At 54.9% G+C, this 24,213-nt stretch overlaps 1 protein-coding gene across 5 annotated transcripts in view; it reads right to left on the bottom strand.

Moving 5' to 3' along the window:
* The window catches only part of DGKZ (diacylglycerol kinase zeta), an 86,916-nt gene that overhangs the window by 10,905 nt on the left and 51,798 nt on the right, over positions 1-24,213 (bottom strand). For 3 of the 5 annotated variants that reach the window (XM_075927589.1, XM_075927590.1, XM_075927588.1), the window contains exons 6-25: positions 24,047-24,115; positions 23,368-23,439; positions 22,649-22,765; positions 22,490-22,561; positions 22,007-22,102; positions 21,639-21,721; positions 21,005-21,065; positions 20,179-20,292; positions 19,291-19,431; positions 18,438-18,516; positions 17,968-18,023; positions 17,017-17,079; positions 16,770-16,843; positions 16,546-16,657; positions 11,407-11,606; positions 10,823-10,923; positions 10,441-10,520; positions 7,946-8,015; positions 4,486-4,526; positions 2,926-3,116 (exon numbers count right to left, since the gene is read on the bottom strand). In XM_075927589.1, coding sequence (XP_075783704.1) covers positions 2,926-3,116; positions 4,486-4,526; positions 7,946-8,015; positions 10,441-10,520; positions 10,823-10,923; positions 11,407-11,606; positions 16,546-16,657; positions 16,770-16,843; positions 17,017-17,079; positions 17,968-18,023; positions 18,438-18,516; positions 19,291-19,431; positions 20,179-20,292; positions 21,005-21,065; positions 21,639-21,721; positions 22,007-22,102; positions 22,490-22,561; positions 22,649-22,765; positions 23,368-23,439; positions 24,047-24,115 — 1,892 coding nt within the window. Of the gene's footprint in view, positions 1-2,925; positions 3,117-4,485; positions 4,527-7,945; positions 8,016-8,304; positions 8,350-10,440; positions 10,521-10,822; positions 10,924-11,406; positions 11,607-16,545; positions 16,658-16,769; positions 16,844-17,016; positions 17,080-17,967; positions 18,024-18,437; positions 18,517-19,290; positions 19,432-20,178; positions 20,293-21,004; positions 21,066-21,638; positions 21,722-22,006; positions 22,103-22,489; positions 22,562-22,648; positions 22,766-23,367; positions 23,440-24,046; positions 24,116-24,213 lie in introns of all 5 variants that reach the window. The other 2 variants (XM_075927587.1, XM_075927586.1) reach the window with 1 other exon arrangement.

Genomic DNA, 24,213 nt, shown 5'->3' with positions numbered 1-24,213 from the left:
AATGTAGATATGGGTGCTGCCTGAATGTCTGGGGCTCGGTCCCTACATCACTGGAGCCTCTGAAAAGACAATGGTAAATTGAATTGAGACCTAGCAATTAGGGATGTGAAGGTTTAACCAGTAAGCCTCACTCTTATGGTTAAGGTTAACCAGTGGACATGGAGCAACTCTAGCAAACTAGCCACACTCAACCGGCCAAAGAGCCACGTGTAGCTAGTGGCTAGTGTGTAGGACAACACAGGGTTAAATGATATGTTTAAATGGTTAGCCAATTAAACAAGATTTTACATCCCTACTAATAATTGACAACCAAGAGATGTAGACTTCCCTGCCTCATGGGGAGTGGAGGTGGAACAGCATATTCCCAGGTCTGGTCCAAAGGATGGGGGAGATTGAGATGGAGGGGTAAGTGTTGGCTGCTGGAGGCAGCCAGGGAGGCTCTCACCTGGAGTCTGACCAAGGACAGAGAGACACAGCTCTTGAACAAGGAGGTTCACTTCAGCATGGCTAGGCTCTGGGCTAACCAGATGGACTTTAATCTTTGGTCTTCTATGCTCACCTAAGGGCTTGCTATGCTTTGTTCCAGATGACTTATAACCCCCCTTTGACAGTGCTGCATGAGTGTTGCTGCACATGCCTGGCAAGGTGCATTAATCCCCAAGACATGCACAAATCTCCTGCTGCAGCTGGATTTGCTAAATGGTGCTCACAGTGCGAAGCAGCAGTGCCACGGACCCAAAGGTCCAGTTTGTGGAGGTGTGTAGCTGTGTGGCCTACCCTGGGGGAAGTGAGACACCCTTTGGGGGGCTGGCACACTGAAGGGGATCCTCCCAGATACTGTTCCAAGGCTGGGATCCTAGCACTGACTCAGCCCCCCTGTCAGAGCCCTGGAGAAGAGAATCACAGAATTAGAAGCCTAGGTGGGAGCTCCAGAGGGCACCTAGTCCAGCCCACCGTGCTGAGGCAGGGCCAAACAAACCTACCCCATCCCAGATAAGTGTCTGCCCAACCTGTCCTTAAAAACCTCCAGTGATGGGGATTACACAGCCTCTGTTAAAGCAACAAAGGGTTCTGTGGCACCTTATAGACTAAGTGATGAAGTGGGTCTTTGCCCACGAAAGCTTACACTCCAATACATCTGTTAGTCTATAAGGTGCCACAGGACTCCTTGTCGCTTTTGCAGATCCAGACTAACACAGCTACTCCTCTGATACTTGACAACCTCTGTTGGAAGCTTTAGTCCACAGCCCAGCTACCTCGAGAGCTAGGAAGTTTTTCCTACTATCTAACCTAAATTTCTCTTGATGCAGATTAAGCCCTTTATGTCTACCTTCACTGGACATGAAGGACAACCGATTGCCATCCTCCGTATAACAGCCCTGAACATATCTGTAACACTTAACAGGTCGCCCCTCAGTCTTTTTTTCTGAAGATGGAACATGCCCAGTGTTTTTAACCTTTCCTCACAAGTCAGATTTCCTAAAACCTTTTATCATTGTTGCTGCTCTCCTCTGCACTCTCTCCAATTCGCCTACATCTCTCCTAACATGAGGTGCCCGGAACTGGACCTAGCACTCCAGCTGAGGCCTCAGCAGCGCTGAGTACAGCATGACAAATACCTCCCATGTTTACACAGGACACCCCTATTAATACACCCCAGAAAGACATTAGCCATTTTCACAACTGCATCACACTGTTATTCGTATTCCATTTGTAAACCACTAGAACCCCCAGATGCTCCTTCAGTAGTATGGCCACTTGGATAGTTATTCCCAATTTTGCAGCAGTACATCTCATTTTTTTCCTCCCTAACGAAGTACTTTGCACTTGCTTTTATTGAATGTCACCTTACTGATTGCAGACCAATTCTCTAACCAATCGAGATTGTTTTGAATTCTCATCATGCCTTCCAAGGCGCTTCCATCTTCTGCCAGTTCGGTGTCATACGCCCATTTTGTAAGAATCCTTTTCACTTTGCTATCCAATCACTAATAAAGATATTGAATAGTGCCAGGCCCAGAAATGGCCTCAGTAGGCCCCCCTAGATATACCCTCCCTGTTTGACAGTGAACCATTGAGAACTACTATTTTGTACAGTTTTTCAATCAGTTGTGTAGCCACTTTATAGTAATCTCATCTAGTCCACATTCCTCTAGTCTGCTTATGACAACGTCACACAGGACTGCATCAAAAGCCTTACTAAAAATCAAGATACATCATGTCAATTGCTTCCCTTATCCACTAGATGAGTAACCCTGTTAAAGAAGGAAATTAGGTTCACTTGGCATGACTGTTCTTGACAAACCCATCCTAGCTATTGCTGAAAATGCTATTATCTTCCCAATGCTTACCAATTGAAAGGCTGAGGGAATTAGCCATGCCTCAGCAACGACACTCATGCCTTTTCTTGACTTGGGTTTCTTTCTCCTGCCTGGCCCATCCTCCATCACCTATTTCTTCCCTTTCCAGCTGTCAGTGACACTTATGCCTATCCCAGCTCTGTGACTCTCATGCTTTCCAAGGAGCCATCTTCCTTTGCCATATGCATTAGCGCTGGCTAACAAGTTCTGGAGTCTGAGTCAACCCTGGGCTTATGCAGCTAAGCTAGAGCCATGGGTGCAAACCTGCAATGCAGTCCCACTGTCCCACAATCACCCCTTGTGAGGGCAGGACACGTGTGGGGGAGGAAAGGGAAGATTGCCAGTCTCCATAGAGACCAGCCCAGCTGTCTTTTGCAGCAACCTGAAGAGAAAATTCTTGCTCGCATGTCACACAGAACTGCTGTTTCACTTTGGAGCTCATGCTTCAGAGCTGCTAAGTTAGGGTCAGACCTCTCAAGCTGGTCCTTCTTCCACTCCTCCCTCAGACTCTTCTCTCCATCCCACCAGGACATTCTCACCTGCAGACGAGAGTGGTCAGGCTCACCTGAGGGCTGGCGAGGAGGGTGGAGAGGATGAGGAAGAAGGGAAAGCGAAATGGTGTCCTGTGGGTATGGAGGACGAGTTATCGAGGTCAGGCATGGCGGGCGAGGTGCCCACGTTCTGGGTGATCACCAGCTCCGGGTCCAGCACAAAGAGCTCATCTTGGGAAATCTCAGTCACGTAGTTGAGGTGCTCCTGAAAGGCAGAGATCAGCCTGTTGGAGAGGGGATCCACCCACCCCAGGCCAGTCACCCTGGGGAAACACCCCCCTTGCGGCCAGAGCAATACTCTTTGGGGTGATGGACCATGACAGCTCAACGGGGCTAGGAGTGGGGTTGGGCCATGGGATGGCACCTAGGAGAGCTGCTCATGGTGACTAGCAGGGTCTCCAGCCTCCTGCAGATCATAGGCTGTTTCTAGTTGACTTTTAAGCTGTCTCCCTTTTCCTGGCCAACTCTTCCATAGCCGTGCACATCTCACACCAGGGCATCTCCAAAGACTCCACTGCAACATCCCTTCTCCAAACCCCTGCCCCCATCTCTTGTTAGGACCCTATGCAATCCCTTTCCACCCTTAGCTGTTACCCCAGGATGATGTTTGCAGACTGTCTGCAAACGGCGAGCGCTCCTGAGCCAGACGTGCCCTGCGTGGGTGTGCAAGAACCGCACAGGAAGGGACTATCTCCCTGCATCTTGACGTGAGGCTTCTTGGCTTGGGAGACTCACAGCTGATTCCAGGCGAGGTCTCTCCAGAGCCTTGGACAGAGAGACTGGTCCCTATTCTCTCTCTGTCTCTCACCCATTCCAGCGCTCTGTGTTCACCTCCATTGAAGATCATGGTTTCGGGTTATTTTTCCCAGCTGCAGTATCTACATTTCCCCAGCTGAGTCTCACTAAGACTACGAAACGCTGATCCTACGCCTGGGCTACGCCCCAGCCCCTTTACATCATTCCAGCAGCATAATGGGCCTGGTGCCCATCAGATCTCCATTCTGGGAATAACCCAGGAGAAGATGGATTTTCCAGGGAGTGGGGCCAGCAGCATGTCCCTCTGCTGTCCTCAGGCCATGTGTGTGAGGGAGGAGGGGAGTCTGGAGATGCTTTAAGCTCTAGCTATTGTGGGATGCCATGTAGTCCCCCCTCAGGGACAGCTGTATCTAGGGTGCAAGTTAGAGCTGTCTCTGGGACTCCTCTGCTTATAATGGGGGCTGATTTAGTTTCCAATAGCCTTAGAGTCAAAGTGGTACAGAGGTAGCTAAAGTCAACCTAGGGACCGAGGCTGAAGAAGTTGAAGAGGCACCTGAAGCATCTAATACCAGCTGATCCCAGGAGTGCCTGACTGCACAGGGAAGAGCATCTCTATTTCCTGAGGCTTACAACCTTCCCGGGAAACTGTATCCCCTTGTCCATAACGTGATCACAGGACATGGGCAGCATGGGACAAAGCAGACTAAGCAGCGGGCCTGGTGCACATATGTGTCTGAACGTACGAGCGCTGCTGGCTAAGCAGAGCAGTACAACAGTGCCTTGGTCCCCACCATCCCTATGAACGAGGCTGCACTCACCTGTGCCCGGTCTATCCTGTAAAACCGATCAGCTGTAGTTGCTACAACAGAGAGAGAGAGAAAGAACGTGATTCGGGCCCCCAGAATCTAGCAAGCGACAAGGAAGCAAAGGGACTGCCTATAATCACTGCATCCCACTCTTGGGCAACATGACACGGTTCAGTCACCTTATCACCCCTGAATGAGCATAGACACGTAACCACAGGAACAGAGTTAACTCCGGACCAGGAACAGCCCATCAATGTCTGCAATATGCCCTAAAGACAAGTTGGTTCTCTTCACAGACTACAGACTGCAGCACACAACGTTCCAGTTTGTCTGAGCAGCCAGTCCTCGCTCTAGGCTCTGATCACCTTTTGGAGTAGGCAGAGGCAGCAAGGCAGAGGCAAGCAACACCTGGCTGCCTTCAGCTGTCTGGGGACTGTATAGCAGAGCCTTCCCTGAGCAGGCTGCGGAGATGACAGCCCACCACTGTCAGGACTTGGACCGGGGAGAGATTATTCCTTCTGCTTAAACACACTCCTGGCCACTTTTATTGTGACACAATAGCTGCAGGGACAGAGAACAGCCAAGATGGAGAGCTCAGGCCTTTCTGTTCTCCACTCTCAGGGACTTGGTGCCTCTCACATTTTTCATTCTTGACTATGGCTCATAAACTGGATCCAGGCCTTCTGTATTGTCCCTGGCTTTGATATGGCACACTTCCCCAGAGGCGGGTGGGATGGACATTGATCCCTGTCCCTTTGGATGACAGCAGTCTAAAACAAGCACTCAAAATCCACTCTCCTAGTGGGAGCTAAGAACTGTACTCAAGTGGGTCCACAGTTTGTCCCTCTGTCCTGGGTGCTTGTAGCTCTCTCTGCTGAGCACCTGCTCCAGGGACAGAAGAGCCCTCCCCCCCAACCACTGATATACTGGGGCACGAGGAGCAGAGTGGTCCGGGCGGGGGGGGGGGGGGGGAAGAAGAGAGGATGTTTGGGAAGCACTTAGCAATTCTGGGATGCAGACAGTAACTATGAAAATCACCATCAAAATCCCACGAGGTGAAGGAAGCCCAGTAAGGGAGCGGGGGCTCCTAAGCCTTGTTGCAATATGGTGGGTAGGGCGGGGACAGGCCAGGGTTAGTGGGCTCCAGTACTTGACGGGCATTTTCTCCATGGACTCTGTGCCCCCCCACTGGGCTGAGGACTGCTGCCCAGGCTGGGGTTGCTATGGCTGGGCCCTAAAGGGACTGGGGAATTCTCTCTAGGAACAGAACAGAATGTGGGGGAGGGGTGTCCATGACACAAGCCAGAGCAGATTAGAGGAGTGAAAGGGCCCGTTTATCCTGTCCCTGCAAGAGATTTACAGCCACAGAGCTGCTAACGAAGGTCTGTAATTCAGCCACTTTAATGAGCCTGCGCTGCCCTTGAATGCAGCTCCAGCCTCTTTCCTGACACATTTTCCTCAGTGCCGAACCTGCTGCTGGGAAACCAGCGAAAGGAGGAAATAACCCACAGCAGCAATATCTGGGAGCAGGGACCATGTGAGTGGTGTCTATCCCACTCCCACAGGGTGGGACCCCACATTCTTAAGGTAGGGTGGGGAGGGAGGTGGATCTTCCGCTAGTCTAATGGATAAGACATCAGCCTCTGGAGCTCGGGGTTGTGGGTTCACTTGGCTTGGGTTGCCACCGCTAGCCAAACTCCAAGGGCTACGCTGACCCCCTTGCTGGGGATTGTTCCTGACATGCCCTTCGCCCAGATGTTGTGGCAGTGAGGGGGCGATGGTGTGCTCTGAAATCCGAGATTTGGTGGGGACCCTGGAAGGAGGCAGAGCAAGAGGAAAACAAACACAAGAAAAACAGGGAGAGGAGCAGAAATTTCAGAACCTGGGTAGGAAAGAGCAACCTGTCCTCACAGCATCTTGGGCAAGGCTCTGGCGTTTTTGTTCCCCTGGTCCTTCCAGTGTCTCCCCTGGTGGAGTGAAATGCTGGTCTCCCAGTGATCCCCACCTTGTCTATGTGCAGTCAGGCTCCTCAGGTGGGGAGGCAGGTGCCCAGTGAGCGCCTGGTGCAGCCCTGCCAGCTCTGAGGATCAGTGCAGGGAGACAAGCCTGCCTTGCTTGGTGCCCCTTCATGAGCTTCTCCCTGTGTGTTTGGGAACTCGCTCCAGCACCATTACCAGGCACAAAAGCCCCTATTGTCCCAGGCTGTGGGGGATTCCCAGGGAATGGTTCAAACCGAAAACAGAGACACCAAAACTATGCTAGTAACAGCAAAAACGCAGCCTGGAGCTTCAGGAACAAAGAGTCGACCTCGGGCGGGGGTGGAAAGGGGAGAAGGGGCTGAGAAAGGAGCTGGAACAAAGCCATGTTTATAAACAAGTCCCCACTGCTTTGCCCTAGCACTCAGGGGCTCCTGGAAACGTAGCCGGTTGGGTCACAGGCTTAGCACGTCAGGCCCTCTTCTCTTCCTGCTCCACAAGGCACCAATGTACCCGCCTGTAATTGAATTAGCTGCACAAAGGCATCTCTCACTGCAGCCGCTGTGCTGCTTACAGTGCCCCTTGCTGGAGAGGTCTGCCACTGCAGCAGCTCCCTCATGACTGACGTGTCTATTCACTGCAGTGCCTCCTGCTGGGGGAAGAATCTGGGACCAGCTCCTGGTTTTCACTTTCCCTCTGGGCCCACCCACAGTGACAAGTCTTTTTGCAGTAGCTGGGCTCCTAGTTCGGTTCTTCCCCACCCCCCAGGCTCCAAACTCTTAGTTCAGGGCTAGCAGTACTCATGAAAGAGCACAGTGCTTTCTGCAGGGAACTCCCCTCGGAAGGCTAGGAATGGCCACCTGTCGTCCTTTCCCCCAGGCAGAGGGAGAACAGCGCATCTTTCCGACCGGGGTAGCACCCTGGGTGCTGGGGAGAAGAAGACTGTTTGCACAAAGAGGCTGGTCTATCAGCCAAGCACAGCTCTAGCCAGGGACTGCACACAGAGCCACAGGAGATTGTGCAGTGCCTCGCTGAGGCTGTTCCCTGCCTGAGGGAGACCCCTGTCAGTCAGACCCAGGCACAGCACCTCGGCCCAGGCCTGGAGAGCCCACTCCACACACAGGCCAGGAGTAAAGATTTGCGGCCAGGTGTGCTGTTCGCAAACACTCCCCACCTGGCAGCCTCTGCGGGATCCACATGACCAGCAGCAATGGGCACAGTTGCTGCTCTGGGGGCAGGGGAGGCATGTTCCCCATGGCCCTAACCTGCAATCCTCAGGCACCTAACGGGGAACTGCCTGCCTGCCTGGGAGACACGCGCACACAGCACCAGGACAATGGAAATGCTGCCATGGGGCGACCCAGCTAGCACGTCCCGGGGAAGGAGCATTTGCAGGCAGCACTGTTGGTTGGGACTTTTGCAACATTCCTAGCATGGATCATCCCAGCCCTCGCAGGGCAGACCACGCTATGGCGCCGTATGGCGAGGATACTCACAGTCCAAGAAACACCACTTGGGAGACAGCTTCTGAGATGAAAGCGTCTTTACTTTGGCTCCATCCCCTTCCTGCACAAAGAGAAGCGAGTGACATTTCCTCCATTCATTCCTGCACTGGGAGTTTGGGCAGGCTCAGACTTATGGCCCTTTGACAGAAGCGGTTTGCACCCAGGCATGGCATGGGAGACAGTGGGACACAGAGGGCCATGGCACAAGAGGCAGAGAACACAGGCACGGCATAGGGTGCAGCTGCAGACAAATACACCAAACTAACTGGGGAGGTGTTCACAAGCCCACACGACTGGCACCACATACAGGACCGATAATCCAGGAGGGAAGGGAGGTGGTTGATACACACCTGAAGGAGCAGGCACTGTAAGGAAGGGGGGCATGGAAGAAAATCCTGCGAAGAGGTAAGGGGGGGGTTATCACATTCATTCAACTGCCTTCCTCTCTCAGCACACACCTGTATGAGGTGCCAGCCCCTGCCACAGCATGTACCTGCCCTGATCTATGCATTCTCAGCACTGAGCCCCCACACCCCTTGGGTTCAGAGTTTCATGACGTGCTCCAGATGGAAAATGAAAGGGGGGCAGAAAGGCAGCAGCCAAACCCGAGAACTGGGTGTCCCAAGCTGCCCAGCTCCTGTGTCCTCAGACACATCATCAAAAGCATAAGCCAGGAGACAGGCCAGGCCACTCCTAGGGCCCTCACCCCTTCCAGCTGCAGGAACTTCCCCAGGATGTAGCCAGAGTTGCTTCCCATGACTTCATGAGAGGGACGGGATTGGGTAAGGGCTGAGATATTAGGCCAGGGGAGCACAAGATACAGACCAGGGGCCAGCGCCGGCCCGCCAAGCTTTTCAATCCAGTCCACAGACTATTGCGCTGGACCCACAGGCAGGGAGCAGACCCAGGGCTCAGAGCGGCTCGCTGCTCCATCTGCCCGTCTATGCTGGGGGAAAAGGGGCAAGCTTTGCATGTTGCAAACCCCCTCCTTCACTCAAACTGCCTCTCAGACCCCACCCCCTCTCCTGCACCCCAATCCCTTACCCTGAGCTCCCTTCTGCACCTAACGTCCATCCCAGACCCCACAACCCCTCCACAGAAAAGTGCAGCCCTTGACCACTTTCCAAAGCCTTGGATGGCCCCCCACCAAAACTTATTACCCACCCCTGTATTAGGCCCTCACCAAACCCATCACTATGGCTGTCCAGCCACGTGTCTGTGAGTGTCTCCTCCCCCCCAGACACCTAATCCAGGCATTGCAGGGACTGGCACGTGAGAAATAAAGACAAGCAGGAGAGGAATAGGCAGGTTCCTGCATGCCAGCCCACACAACCTGTGCTGTCAGTAAACATGGCAGATTGCGCCTCTCTCTGTGGTCACTAAGGGTGTGTCTAGACTACATGCCTCCGTCGACGGAGGCATGTAGATTAGCCAGATCAGCAGAGGGAAATGAAGCCACGATTAAAATAATCGCGGCTTCATTTAAATTTAAATGGCTGCCCCGCTCTGCCGATCAGCTGTTTGTCGGCAGATCGGGGCAGTCTGGACGCACCGCGCCGACAAAGAAGCCTTTCTTGATCGGCACAGGTATGCCTCGTGAAACCAGGTCTACCTGTGCCGATCAAGAAAGGCTTCTTTGTTGGCGCGGTGCATCCAGACTGCCCCGATCTGCCGACAAACAGCTGATCGGCAGAGCGGGGCAGCCGTTTAAATTTAAATGAAGCCGCGATTATTTTAATCGCAGCTTCATTTCCCTCTGCCGATCTGGCTAATCTACATGCCTCCGTCGACAGAGGCATGTAGTTTAGACGTACCCTAACAAACCAGACAAGGGTCCTGCAGCACTTCCTAGGTCACAGGTAGCCCACTCTCTGGCTGTGCAGGGCCCCTGCAGGTGAAGCCAAATCCCTTGCAGGAGGTAGGGAAGAAAGAAACCAGGGTCCAGGGCTGGTGCAGTGCCTTGAGGCACACCCCTGGAGCTCCCCAGTCTGTGAGAGAGAGGAGAGCTGGGCAGGGGAAACGCATAAATCCACAGGCACTAAGAGAAACAAAACTCTCTGCCCCCCGAGGTGGGGGCTGAGGAGCTCACACTAGTACAAGAGGGGAGAGAAAGGGGCACCCAACAGGGGGAGACGGACACTGCACTGCACCCAGGTTTGGGGGAGGGACTAGGATTTTGTTGATATTCAGAGCAAGACAAACGCCTTCTCTTTCCACCTACCTACTGGCCTCTCCTTGCCCAATGCCTGGAGGAGGGCTACAAGGCAGGATGGAGGAAGGGAACTAGTGAGGCTGATACACAGGAGCTGTCAGACTCAACAGATCAATGGCCCCTCTAGCCTGGGATCCCGCCTCCATCAAAGGCCAATGCGGGAGGCTCAGAATGCCAACTGTGTGAGGCTACAATAACCAGGAGCTCAAGAGACCCCTCCCCTGAGCCTCCCTCCCCTCAGCAAGCAGCTCCTACCCCATAGGCAGTGCCTCACCTCCTGCAGCCTCTCGATGTGGGTCCGACAGACCTCCAGGTCACTATCTCCCGGAACCACAATGATCCCTAAGGGCACAGCTGAAAGCAAAGCACAGACATCTCAGGGAGCTGCCTGCTGCTAGGGCTTCTACCTAGTCCCTGAGAGAGCACGGCCACTCGCCAGAGACATGCTGAGAACAACATAACATGGGGCTGGCCACAGCCACCCAGAGACTACAGTTCAAGCATGCAACACTCCATCTGCAGCCCACATGGCTTGGTTAGGGCACAGCTGCAGCCTGCCAGAGCTGCCCCTGTGTTCAGTGCTCAAGAGGCCTCGCCCACCACCCCCAGGGATGGCACACTCCTAAAGTCTCCAGGCACGTGGGCTGGCCACTCACAGGCTTCCTTGAGCTTCTCCTTGTCGTAGTGAAGTGCCTCATAGTCGTGCATGCTGATACGGTTCACCCGGATTCGCAGCCGCTCAGGCACTGGCTGCTGGCTGCACGCAGGCCGGAGGAAAAGGGAAAGGGTTAGAAAGGAGGCCCTACAAGTGTAGGCAGGAGCACCCAGCTACATTAGCCTTGACTCCTCCAGCGAGAGGCAACTGAGGAAGCTAGGCAAGAGCACTGGCTTCAGGTGCCAACTTAGGGAGCTCCCAGCTATGCAGCACTTGTCTCTCCCAGCCAGCAGCACTGTAAGCAGAAGTGGAGCTGCACTGTTATGGCTGGCTAGGGACACAGGGCAGTGCTCCCAGCCACCCCAGGACTTGACTCCCCCAGGGAGTGGTGCTGGAGGCTGTGCGGCAGAACCCCTTGCTAACCCAGTTCCAAAAGCAGGTGAGAAGGGGAAGGGCTACATTTTTTTGCAGCTGATGGCTGCCATAACTCAAGCCACCCAGAATAAACACTCTGGTACAAGCCCCCTGTGCCCTTTGAGGCTGCGTCTGGGGCTCCCAGGGTTTCCCTGCGCCAGGTGAACGTACTCATTGAGCAGGGGCATGGAGTTGCGTCGCTTGGTCTTCTGCACCATATTGGCCTGGTTGCGTAGGGAGATGTGAATGCAGGAGGCTGCCAGCTTGCATGGCTCCCCGTCCACCTGCATAGGAATGGCCTTGGCTGTGGTGAGCATCACCTCCTGGCACTGGTGCAGCCGCTCTCCATGTCCACCCACCTGCAAGGCAGCCTGCAAACAGAACCAGGGTTACAGCAGGGCTGCCTGCGGGGAAGAGGCTCACCAGTCACACCTCACAGCAGCACCACTTGGAGTCACAACCACACTGAGCTTGGAAGTGAAAGGAATCATCTTCACAGCCTCAAGTGAAAGGAATCATTCACAGAGACTAGCACACACTGGAGCCCTCAACTGCGCTCTCAGCTCTGGAGAGGCCCTGAATGGGGAGGCAGGAGCAGAGGCGTAATGAGGGTGTTATGCACCCAGGGGCAAAGGAAAAATTTGCACTTCCCACTCCTGCCGCCACCATGGGGCAGGGCCCTGAACCTGGTGCACAGCTGAGTCTGACCCTGGGAGAGGGGGCGGGGGGGGGGAGGGGGGAGGGCAGAGGGGAACTTGTACCGCATCTTCCCCTGCTCCCTCCAGTTTGGGGCAGGCTGCCACAAGCACTAACCCGCCAGCAGAGATGGAGGAGGGTTGGCCTAGGAGCAGAGAGGCAGGGAGGAGGCTCCAGCTGCCGGCGGCAGGCAGAGTAGGAGCAGGGGAGCTGAGGGATGACAGGGGGAGCAGAATGGGATTAAATTGGCACCTACCTAGCACGGTGCCCAGGGGCAACTGACCCCTCCGGCCCCCACGCTACGCCACTGCTCCCCCCTCCTGCGGATCTATCATCTTATGCATGTGCAAGATCTGTGAGAGCCATCCCACAGATCTGCAGTTAGTGTCTGAGGCACCTGCTTCTGGGGGGAGGGGGTGTCTCAATGCTGCCACATTTCACTTCCAAAGAGGGGGCTTCCCAAAGCAGGCCCTTGCTGCTGACCCCCAAGACATCCACAGGTCCAGTCTCCTTTCAATGGGCCCACTTCCCAGGACTCATTGGTCTTGGATCTGGCTTCCATCCCCTCTCCAACCCTTGCAACTGCCTAGAGATGCTCACCTTCCACCTTATCCATCCCCACCTCATTCACTCCACAGGGACAGTCTCTACTTCACTTGTTTTAGGGACTATTCTACCACGACGTAATACAAAATTTCCATGTAAAAGGACTCAATACAAAGCTAAAAACTTCAGTGAGAGAATGATTAATACAGAGACGTATCTACATCTGCTGCAGGGAGACACCCTTGCCTGTCTCCAGCCCTCTCCCCCAGAGTCTACAGCCCCATTGCAAAGTGCGGGAGGGGAAGGAAAGGGGCTGAGGCCCAGTCAACGGGACTGAAGCAGTCATCACAAGCCATGCCTGGGAGCCATTCCCCTGTCCATTGCTGGTACTGTGTTGCTTCAGGTATGCTGAAATGCAGTCACCTCTGGGGTGGGCTGGACAGCTGTTTAACACCTGCACAAGGGGTTTCAGGCAGGGGGCAGTGCAGGCTGCCTTCCTGCAGAGCCCCCATCAGAACCACTGTGCTCTCCTGGCTTAGGAAAAGAACAAATAGGAGGACTGGAAATTAACCCACCTAGTCTCACGTCCCCTAGGCAGAGAATGAGCCATCTACGCAGAGAATGAGCCATCTACATTAGGCCCCAGCTGGAGTATTGTGTCCAGTTCTGGGTGCTACATTTCAGTAAACATGTGGAGAAACTGTAGAAAGTCCAGAGAAGAGCAACACAAATGATGAAAGGTCTAGAGAACATGAGCTATGAGGCAAGGCTGAAGGAACCGTCCTTGTTTAGGTTGGAAAAGAGAAGACTGAAAAGGGACAGGAGAGCAGCTTTCAAGTATCTAAAAAGTGTCATAAAGAGGAGGAAGAAAAATCGTTCTCCTTGGCCCCTGAGGATGGCCAAGGACAAGAAGCAACAGGCTTAAACTGCAGCAAGGGAGGTTTAGGTTGGACATTAGGAAAAACTTCCTGCCTGTCAGGGTGGTTAAAGACTGGAATAAATTGCCTAGGGAGATTGTGGACTCTCCATCACTCGAGATATTTAAGAGCACGTTAGACAGACATCTGTCAGGGATGAGCAGGGGTCGACAAATAATGCAATCTACTTGCCTGTGGTGAGTAGATTGCAACCTGGAAGAGCCGGTTTCGGGCAATCTGCGCATGCGCAGATCGCCGGACGGTGCGGCTGTTGAGCGGGGCTCGCCGTGGTTCGGTGAGCCCTGGGGATGAGCTAGGGCAATTCAACTTTGGAAGCACTGATACTCACAGAACATGCTGAGGGCCTCAACTTAAGTGTGGTTGCATATATAAGCATATATACACAAATAGCTTCTCTCACACTGACAGGCATGAATCCAATGATTAAGGCAAGACTATACAACACACAGGCCCCATTTAAGTCAGTTTTGCTGATATTAATAAAATGCAACATTTACCCGATTTCCACCCATATGACAGCACTTTTCACGAGCAATGACAGTCCAAGAATTTAACTACTAAAATGCATCTCAACTGAAGACCATTACATTGACTGCTTTTTTGTTTTGGCTCCCACCCACAAGCTGTGTGTTGATCCCCACATAAACCCAAACCTCACCACAGGCCGCAAACAAACTGGCCATGGGCAGCATGCGGCCCACGGGCCATGTGTTGAGTAGCCCTAGGTGCTTGGTCCTGCTGTGAGGTCCGGGCACTGGACTCGATGACCTCTTGAGGTCCCTCTCAGCTCTAGTGTTCTATGATTCTATGCTGCCTGCATGGGGTTAGATAGGGGCTGGTGCCTCCTAGAGGGGACGGGTCCCCAGAGCCCATCCATACCTTTCTGTGAGCCAGCCTGTGCCCTCTGCCCTGGGACTGAACCGGAGCCAGCATACCTTAGAGAGGCCCTCTAGCCTCCTGTGCACCAGTGGGATTTTGGTGCCAGGCCACTCCCTCAAGTGGATCCCTTGAACTGGGGGTCAGGTCAGGCCCTATTCTCTCCCACACTGTGGAGTCCCTGGGACCGGGCCCTGTGGTGCCTCTAGGCAGGTGTTGCGGCGCGAGGGGAGTGAATTGGCTAGGTCCGAAGCATTCCCCCCACAAAGCTCAGCAAGCCTGGGAGCAGGGCTGAGCGGGTGGGAGAAGTGGGGGCAGGGGATGGCTGCCAGGTATCAGTCTCTGCCCCTCACTGCCGTTAGTTGGGCTGCACCATGGGCTGGTGGGCAGCTCCCAGGACTGTCTCCTTTGAGCAGAGGCGGCTTGATTGCAGCACGAGCTAGACAGGGTGTGATTGCTGAAGTCCCCCCCCACCCCACGGTTGTTCCTCACATTAGTCAGATTGCAGTGAGCCAGGTTATGCCGGGCTGTGCTGCAATCACATCTTCGCTACCCATATAGACAGCCCCTGAACCACTGGAAACTGAGCTTCTAGTCCAGCCTGGTGTGTGACCTCAGGCATGTCACAGCCCCCACTGTGCCTCAGTTTCTCCAGCTGTAAAATGGGAACAATACTAGCCTCCCTGGGAAAGCCCTCTGAGTACTACCAATGGGCAGCGTGAGGGTTGGTGAGGATTAGCTTTGGTTATGTGGGCTTGGTACCGTTCCAGCGGGCAGATGGTGCCATCAGTTGCTTGACAGCGCTTTGTGTCCATATGAAACCCAGTGAGGTGATCCAGTTACAGGCGGGTGAGTGACTGAAAGTCAGTGGGCAGGGAACCGGGTGCCAGGTGGCAGGTCACTGGCAATTCAGTGTACAGGGAAGGGGGCTCCCCACGCCTCAGCTCCCAGCTCTTGCAGGCGGAGTTCACAAATTACAAAGCTCCTCTTGCTTCCCCGCCAGCCAAGCTATCACTTTACTCGGGGTCCTTAACACATGCTGTCCCTTGCCTTGGCTGGGCACTGCTCCAGGGCGGACCTGGCTCTCCTAGCCCAGAATCACAGAAGTGCCCAAAAAGTGGGGCTGGGGGGCACAAGCACCTGGACCTGTGATCCCCCACCCTGCTGTTCTTGCCCCAAGGCCCCACCCAAACACTGTCCCACCCCCCCAAAATGCTCCTGAGCTACCTCTTCCTCCCAAGACCCACCCCCCACTTGTGCTCTCCCCTTGTCATTGCATGCCCTTACACACCTCTGGCCCCTCACCCCCTGCTCCTGCCCTCTGGCCCTGGCCTGCCGGAACAGGGGCTGCTGCTGGAGACTGGCAGGTTTTCTACCAACTGATGCCAGAGCCAGGCACCCCCAGTGTCTCCCCCAACCAAATCCCCCCCCTTCAGAACCAGGCGCCAGAGGAACCCTAGGGCTGTTGCTACACTTCAAAGGCGAAAGCGACATGTGGAGCCCAGGGTCAGCTGGGGACTCCCCCACTGTCCCTGGGCTCCTGTGGCGCTGCCACTTTGAATCGCCTCAAGGAGCCGGACGCTGGGCTCCCCGTGGTGTTTCAAAGCATCAGCGCAGCACTGAGCCCAGGGGCAGCTGGGGACTCCCCAGCTGATCCCGGGCTCTGTGAGGTTTTGCTGCTTTGAAACCCAGCGTGCAGCCTGGGGAACACCCTAGTTGGCCCCGGGCTGCACGGGGCTTTTCAAAGCAGCAGCACCGTGTGGAACCCAAGGTCTGGCCCCAGGCTTCAAGTGGCACTGCCGCTTTGAAGAACCCCCTGTTCTTCCCCCCACTTGGTGACTATCTGATAGGGGCGGGGGTGGGGGAAGCAACTTGTTGACTAGTCCTTCACATCCCTAGTTCTCTCCCACTGCTAGCCACATGGGCACAGGATGCAGGTTGGCGAGTGTTCTAGGGAGGGCTGCTCCTGCACACAAGGCTCCTCTGTTGCTGGCAGAGGTCCCCCGCAAAGCTATAGATGGGGGGCGGGTGCCCCTCCAAGGTGCTGATTCTGAGCCATGCTGGCTGCAGACTGGAAGGTCCCACTGACTCAGGGAACGAGTCCCGCCTGGAGCTCAGGCACAGATGCATTTCACATCAAGGTCCCAAGGAAGGAGGTGGACACTGGGGGCAGGCAGAATGCAGCATCCTGCAGCATCCTGCAGGCCAGAACCCACAGCTCCCTTGCTTGCTGCCAGTGGCTGAGCTGACTTACCAGGGATGTCATGGTAAAGCCGATGACCTCAATGCAACCATCATCATGGCGCTGGGGCTCGAAGTCATGGTGCTCCCCAGGGTTGCCCCAGGGCATGGTGCCCGCACAGTACCTGCAGAGAGACAACGGGAGCAGAGTACCACCTGGGACCAACAGGAGGGCTCCTCAAATGCCAGGCAGTGAGCCCAGGCTGAGCAGCACGCATAGGCACTGGAGCCACTCACCGAGGAATGTTCAGAAAGACAAGGCACTGGGGCTTCAGGTCCTGGATCTTGGGCGTCAGGTCTGTTCCATCACACTGAAAACAGACAGACAGACTGCAGTCGGACACATAGGCTGGCTGCAGAAGGGCCCAGCCCAGCCCAAGTCGCCTGGGGGAATGAAAGCCCCATTGCCTTCAGAAACGGAGTTGTCGCCCTGCCGCACTCAAGCCATGTCACCAGCCCCAGGGGGATGATCCCAGACACTCACCACAACTTTGACGTGCTTTGCCAAGTCTTTGGAGCTGCCCGTGAGAAAGTCGGAAAACGCCGTCTGCCAATACAAGCGAGAAGGTTAGTGCCTGGAGACTCCGTCTCTGAGCAGCAGCTGGATCACCCAGACCCTTCAAGTTTTATTGGGTCTCAAGTCAAATCCCCGAGGCTTCTGAGGTTGGGCAAATCTTCTTCCAGTGCTCACATTGCCCATCTGGCACAGCTGCAGATGCACCTCACGCCTGTGAGAACCCACATCTCGGGACATCTCCCAGCTGACAGTGAACTCCAGTCCTAACTTGCAGCCTCCCCACCTCGTGTCGAGGCTGGGCCTCCAGGAGCTGCTGTGATCTAGGGCTAGGGCACTTTCTTCTCCAGGTGGGCAGTGACACTGGGGGCTTGGATGGCCAATTATTCATGGCAAATGTGATTGGGCCCAGAACAGGAGCAACACCAGCCTTCTCTATGGGAGGCAACTAGGGGAGGGCATGAAACAACATGACATGCAGTCTAGGGTAACACAGCTAGTCCCCCAAAATCCCCAGATCCTTAATGGGAAGGACAGCACTGGGAAGCAGAAGCAGCCAAGACTCAAGAGGAAGGAGAAAATTAGCTGGTGGGGGTGGAGGTGTGGGTTGCACTGCAATAGGGTTGTACAAAGAGTAATGCAAACTGGGGACTGCGTATGCAGCGATCCCTCCTAGGGCAGAAGCGGACAGTCACCCTCTAATGCAGGTCTGGGAGGTTGAGTCTGGGCTCGGCTCCTCAGTACAAGAACACACTAGAACAATTATCATGGGTCTGGAGGGACAGAATGACCGGGGGAGATTAAAAGAGTTGCTCAAAAATCTTGTTTGTAACTACTCAAAGAACGTAGCTTTGGAACTACCTAAGAGTAGCTGGAGCTTAGACAGTCAGCCCTTGTCTCCATGGAGTCCCACACACTCACCCCAGCATAGAACATTTTATTGCGAAACCGGCTGTTAAATTTCTCTGGATTGGCCTCTGGGGAAAGAAAAGAAAAGTGAGTGTCATTCACGCACTGCTGGGAGCAACTCAGCTGCCTGTTGCCCCACACCCCGCCTCACTCTCTCAGGCTCCCGCCCGCCCCAATTCTCTAGCCACCTTTCCCACTCTCCTTGGCTTCTTCTTCCCCTCCCACTGACTTGCACGCTCTCCCCTATCTGATTGTTCACACCCTCTTCCTAGCCACTCCCCCTTCCCCTCTCCTCAGTTGGTTCCCCTATTGCCATCTCCCTGCCACAAAGTGTTTCAAGTGACCACACATGGGCACCCCCAGCTTACAGCCCTGCTTCCCTCCTGCTCACTGCTCCCTCCAAATCCTGGGATTCTCCCACTGTGCGGCCCTGCCACTTTGCATAGAAGGTACCAGCCAGCTCCGCTCCAGCCCCCACCTACCTCGAGACTCATGGAACTCCAGCGTCACACGAGCATCAAAGCCAAGGCTGAAATAGTTATTGAAGACGTCGAGGGGAAGCTGAAGGGGGAAGAGAAGATTGAGGCTGGGAACACTAGTACCAGGGCATGGGGCTAGGAATGTGCGTTACTACAAGGGAGTGACCACACGTCACTAGCCAGCCACAAGCCATGTACAGGGGCCGCTGCCAACAGAGTGAGGCAGAGGCAGCTACTGGCCTGAGAAAGGGATATACCGAGAGGGAGGGAGTAACCCTTTCTGCTGCCCTGAGTGCCCTCAGTACAATATCCATGCAGGCTCAGCCCTTGGCCCAGACTCAGCATCCCCACAGGCAATGGGGATGCAGTGTCCAGCCCAGAATGAGCAACTGCTTGGGGCCTGTTTCCATAGGAACCTTCAGGAACCCAGAGAGGGATATACGTCTCCGCCTCACCAAACCCCGTCCCAGCTGCTCTGTACCCCTTCTTGCAGGGTCACTCTTGGCTCACCACGCCGAGTGGGACTCAGGAGTCAGGCAATCTCTGCTCCTTGAGACACTTGCTGTTCTCAGGATCTTTGCACCAAAAGGAATGGCCTCACAGTGAGTCTTCCAAAACTCATGCAGACCTACCTCTTTGGGCCAGCTGTGGCCACCCCTAGCCCATAGGAAGCAGGGAGAAACCTCTGAGCCATGAGGTGAGAAAGTGGAAACGGGGGCGGGGGGGAAGAGAGGGATGCCTGCCCTGTATTGTATCCCGAGGGAGCAGAGAGCTGGCTGGGTTGGGGACAGATGGTGAAGGCTGGCCCGTGGTGGAGGAGCTGTGAGTACCACCCACCAAGGTGCGGGAATCTCACCTTGTCTGTGGCTGTCTCATCCTTTTCCTCAGGGTTCACCTCGGAGTTTGGCTCCACCTGGAGATTCCAGCGATCGAGCTGCACAATGTTTCCCTCTTCCACGTGCGAGAGGATCTTTGACAAGGGCTCATCCGTGTAACCCTATAGGCCAAAGCAGAACTCAGTGAGCCGCCCAACTAGATTCCCCTACTGGGAAAGAAGGGGTGCGGGGCCAGCTGCCCCAGAGCAAAGAGTGGGGAGAACGCAGGGCTGGGACACACTACTGTGTAACCTGCATCCCAGGAGGTGCCATCTCTGGGGCCAGGGGGTGTTTGCCATGGTGACTCTCAGCCCACCACAGTGGCTTGTCTGATGGCACAATTGGTTACTTCTCACAAGGGAGTGGGTTTCTACGTACAGCTGATGCCGGGGGGGGGGGGGGGAGGGGGGCAGAAGAGGAGGTGATCTGGGGAGAGACCAGGCCTCTGGGTGATGCCCACACCACAGGGATCCTCATGCGCAACCACAGGCCAGTCCCAGCCTTCTAGAATATGCGCCGCACCTCCAGCACACAACCCCACCTGCCCCTTGCCGCACTCGCCTCTGCTGCTGGGAGCTCTCTAGCACACTGCGCATGGCTCCCACATGGCAGAGCATGGAGCACGAGCAAGAAAGCTCCCCACGCCAGAGAAAAGAGCTCAGCTCTATCTCCCTCCCCCCCAACGCTGATCCCAGGGCTCAGCTCCCTTCCCCAACACATCAAACCTCTGTCTGGCCATCATAGTTCATCTCCCTCCCCTCTTCCAGCTACCTGGGCCCAAGCTCGGGAGCCAGCAGTACCAGGGTACTGCGTTCTATGGCTTTCCAGTGCAAGCACCCCACGCTGCACCCTTCCCCCAAGTCACTTACCCCACCCCAGTTCAGTGTCCTGGCTAGGTCATTCCCGGTCCCCAGAGGGAGGATGGCTACAGGCGGAGGTGGGTTCACGCGTAACTGGTCCAGGATGGAGAGGATCCACCCCACCTGGCCAAACAAACAGGGAAGACACCAAAGAGGAAGCTGGTTACTTCAGAGCCCTATGAAGTGACCAGCTTGCGGGGGGAAGAGAATGTTTCCAAGAGCCAGAAACAAGGAGGACATGGAGACTGGGACTCCCCAAGCACCAACCGTTAGAGGAGATGCTCAGCTATTCCCTGTCAATGCTCCAGAGTGAGGGGGCAAACCCCATCTTTCTACCCAGTGTTCTGGGGAAATCCCTGCCCTGCCTCAAATGGCACAAGTGATGCTTCTTTCGAAAGAAGCCTGCAGTCTAGACACAGCCTGGGAGCGTGATAGTTAATCTTTCCAGATTGCTGGAGCCAGAGCCAGATGGAAGCCTGAATTCTGGCTCCAAAACTTTGCCTACCCAATGGCTGCGTTAGCAGCTCATCAGGAGCTTGAAGGCTGCAGCTAATGGCATCAAATGAAGACGTACAGCCGCTCTCATCTCTAGTGTGGAGACGCAGCCCACAACAACTACTGGCCCTAACAACCCATGCAGCTATTCCCTGAGATGCATGGCATGCTGGCACCTGTAGTGTCTGAGGGCCGAGAGCCGTATAGTAGCATTTGGGAGACCCATTCTGGATTAGAGTAAGGAAGCCACCACCTCTCTTGGAAGGGAAAGGAGATGGATTCAGGCACCAGCCACATGCCTCAATAGCTCTGAAAGCACTGAGCGGTCAAGGTCACTCACCGTGCCATCCCCCCCACACGCCAGGATGCGCAGGTTGTGCACTTTCCGATACATCTCCAGCCTGCAGGGAAAGTGGAGGGGATCAGGCAGGAGAGTCACTGAGATGCTTGAAGCTGCAGCTATGAAAATGCACTGGCCTGCGTCTGCAATGGGCTCCTCTGCCAGGCTGCCCATTGGAGGAGTCACAACTCCATGCCTGTCTGTGGCCCCCTCTCTTCACCCTACAGCCTCATGGCATTGGACACTCGAATCAGCGGATCATCACAGGCTTCTGGGAAGGGAACCCAGGTGCGTTACCCCCGTTATGCGGATGGAGAAACGCAGGCGTAGAGAGGGAATGGGACTGGCCCCAGGTCACAGAGCAGGGTAGGGGCAGAGGTGGGCATAAAACCCAGGAACTTAGCCATTCGGCCATCCCTCCTCCTGGGAACACAAGGGAGCCAGGGCTGACTGAAAAGTCAAATGGGATCAGTCCGCAAAGACACTTTGAACCTGCGCTTGCTGTGCAGCCACAGAGCTCTCCCCAAGGGCCTTTCCTGGAGCGTCAGTCCCTCACTAGTGGCCAGCTGGAAGGGAAGGGCCCAAGGCTCCTATTGGGAGACTCAGTGGGAGAAGGGGATGTGTCACTACTCACGCCTCTTTGGGGCCACCTTGGCTGAGGTCAAAGACTTGCCGTGGGTTGAGATACCACATGAAGGACTGGATGATCTTGGCCCCCTAAAAGGAGGAAAGATGTCAGGCAAGAGGATACAGACAATACCAATGGGGTGATGGGGGTTCGGAGGAAGCAGAGTCTCAGACAGAGTTGATGGGAATTGACAGTCCTGGGCAGTCGGGCCAGGCCTGGCCTCAAAAGGAGATGGTAGGGAGTAAGTTGGCATCACCCTGCCTGCGTGTGTATTTGCAGCTGAGACATCACTGAACTTGCTGGATTCTCAACAGTTGGGATGTGAGGCCTCCATGGAGCTGGTTTCCCCAGAACACGCTGGAAAATGTTCCTACCTGATTCCCACCACTCTTGGGGTTCACAAACACCAGCAGCGGCTTCATGAGTGGGGCTGGCGTGGGCTTGATGACAAAAGGCTTCCAGCGCCCCTCCTGCAAGAGACAACACAACACCATCAGCAACCTCGGGCAAACACCAGCTCTCACCTGCCACAATGTAAAGTCACTGAGGTCTGAAGTTGGAGACAAAATACTGCACATTCCAACCATCCCCAGGGTCCCAGCATGGAGATCACCCTCCCCAGCTGTGAGGCAGGAGCAGGATCCTCCCCAGTGCCCTAGAACTGGGATCCAGCTCCAGTGGGAGTGGAATCCACATACCAGCCTTTCTGTTCTCTTGTCAAACACGCCTCTGAGATATCTTACAGTTGCAAATGACCCTCCACCTCATTTGCCCATGCTCTGTGTCCAGAGATTGTCCTTCACCAACACCCATTCCTGCCCTCCAATTCCCAATTAGCACCAGCCTCATTCTCTGACCTCTGCTCCCTTTTTGCTGGATTTCCGCTTGAACGATGTCCTCTTCTTTTTCTTACTGGACTTCAGTGTATTCTAGTAAAGGAGAAAAACCACGTCAGCAACTGCTGGTCGAGCAGGAGTCACTGATTAAATGGGACCAAAGCCCGAGGGGCAACTAGCCTGGGGGCGCCGGACCCGCAGAATCCAGGTTGGAGGGACAACGACAGCAGCATGAGCCCCCAGGGTGCATGGCTCCTCGATGCGTTGCAGCATAAAGCACGACACCTTACTGTGATACTGCAAGGGAGAGAGAACGCAGCACTTATTTGCTCAAGCATGCTCTGGGGAGCCCAGCTCTGCACACCCACAGCACCATCAGGGGACGCTGCAGGAAATGCACCAGGAGCCTAACAGCGTGAAGGCTCCCAACAGGAGGTATTGCAGGGAAAAGGTGGGAACCTTGCTTGAGAGAGGCTATATCTACATTACGAGGCTTTACTGGAAAAAGGTACAGAAAATGCGCTTCGCAACTTTTTCTGATAGTTTTGTCAGAAGAGCCTTTTCTGAAACTTGGCCCCTCTACACTGGGCCAAATTTCGGAAAAAAACCCCTCATTCGGGAGAGCCCTTCTTCCTCGTGGGAGGAGAAAGAGGGGGCTTCCGAAAGAGCACATCTGCTCTTCCGCAAAAAAAAGCCGAAGCGCAGATGCGTTCCCTGGACGAGGCAGAGTTTTTCCTGGGATTCTGTATCCCAGAAAAACCCCGTAGTCTAGACATAGCTCCAGCGACTCCAATCCCAGCCTTGCTCAGTAAGAGGCATTGTCAGGAAGGGGGCAGGAGCAACAGCTGGAATTTAGGCCATTACCTTGGCCGATGTACCCAGGGGAGGGCTGCACTCACCGCTTGCTTACACCAGGAGCAGCTGATGGCTACAATCTCCTTGCTGTGAAAGGCAAACTTCTGCTGGAAACCCTGCGGAGAGAAGGAGGTGGGTCTCGTGAAGCTCCCGACAACCCTCCACAATGCAGCAACTGGCCCACAGGACGGGGAACTTCAGCTCCCCAGCTAGGGCAGATGTTAGCCACGAGAGTCTCTCTGGAAGTGGGTTGTGCTTGCGAAAGCTCATGCTACCCTCCACGTGTTTTGTTAGTCTTTAAGGTGCTACTAGTATATTGATGTTGTTTAAGTTTTTCCTATGCAGCTAGTGTACCTCCGTCTCTGTCAGAGTATTCCCCGTCCACAGGCCTGGCATTGGGGAATTCCATGTGCTTGGGGCAAGCTTCCCTGGAACAGAGGGAAGGAGCCAGCCAAAGATGCCCACGGAGCCCCCTCCAGGACAGACTGGATCCCCTGGGAGACCACTGTGGAAATCCTATGACTGGATGAAGATGGGGACTGAGGGAGTGCTGTCTGTGCTGCCAGTAGGGCGCGATACATGGAACAGCAGGATTCCTGGCTGTGAGGGAGCTGCCCCCTCCCATCAGAGACTGAATGTCTCCTGCTCCACATGGTTCTTCTGTCAGTTCCTCACCCCGACCACTTCCCCACCTGACCGCAGCTCTTCTTCAGCCCCTCTCACCTTTCCGCACTGCCTGCACTTCCCTTCCTGGCGTCTCCGGTGCACCCAGTGATGCCGGACGACTATGGGCTAAACAGAAACACAAGGGCCAGGTTCAAAGAGAATGCAGAGAATGGTGAGGACATAATCCTGTTAGCACACTGCTCAGCTGGGACCCCCAGTGTTCC

The sequence above is a fragment of the Pelodiscus sinensis genome, chromosome 4, assembly GCF_049634645.1.
Source record: "Pelodiscus sinensis isolate JC-2024 chromosome 4, ASM4963464v1, whole genome shotgun sequence".
Classification (NCBI taxonomy): domain Eukaryota; kingdom Metazoa; phylum Chordata; order Testudines; family Trionychidae; genus Pelodiscus; species Pelodiscus sinensis.
Note: the sequence above shows the minus strand (reverse complement) of the source record. Positions and strands in the feature narration are given on the sequence as shown.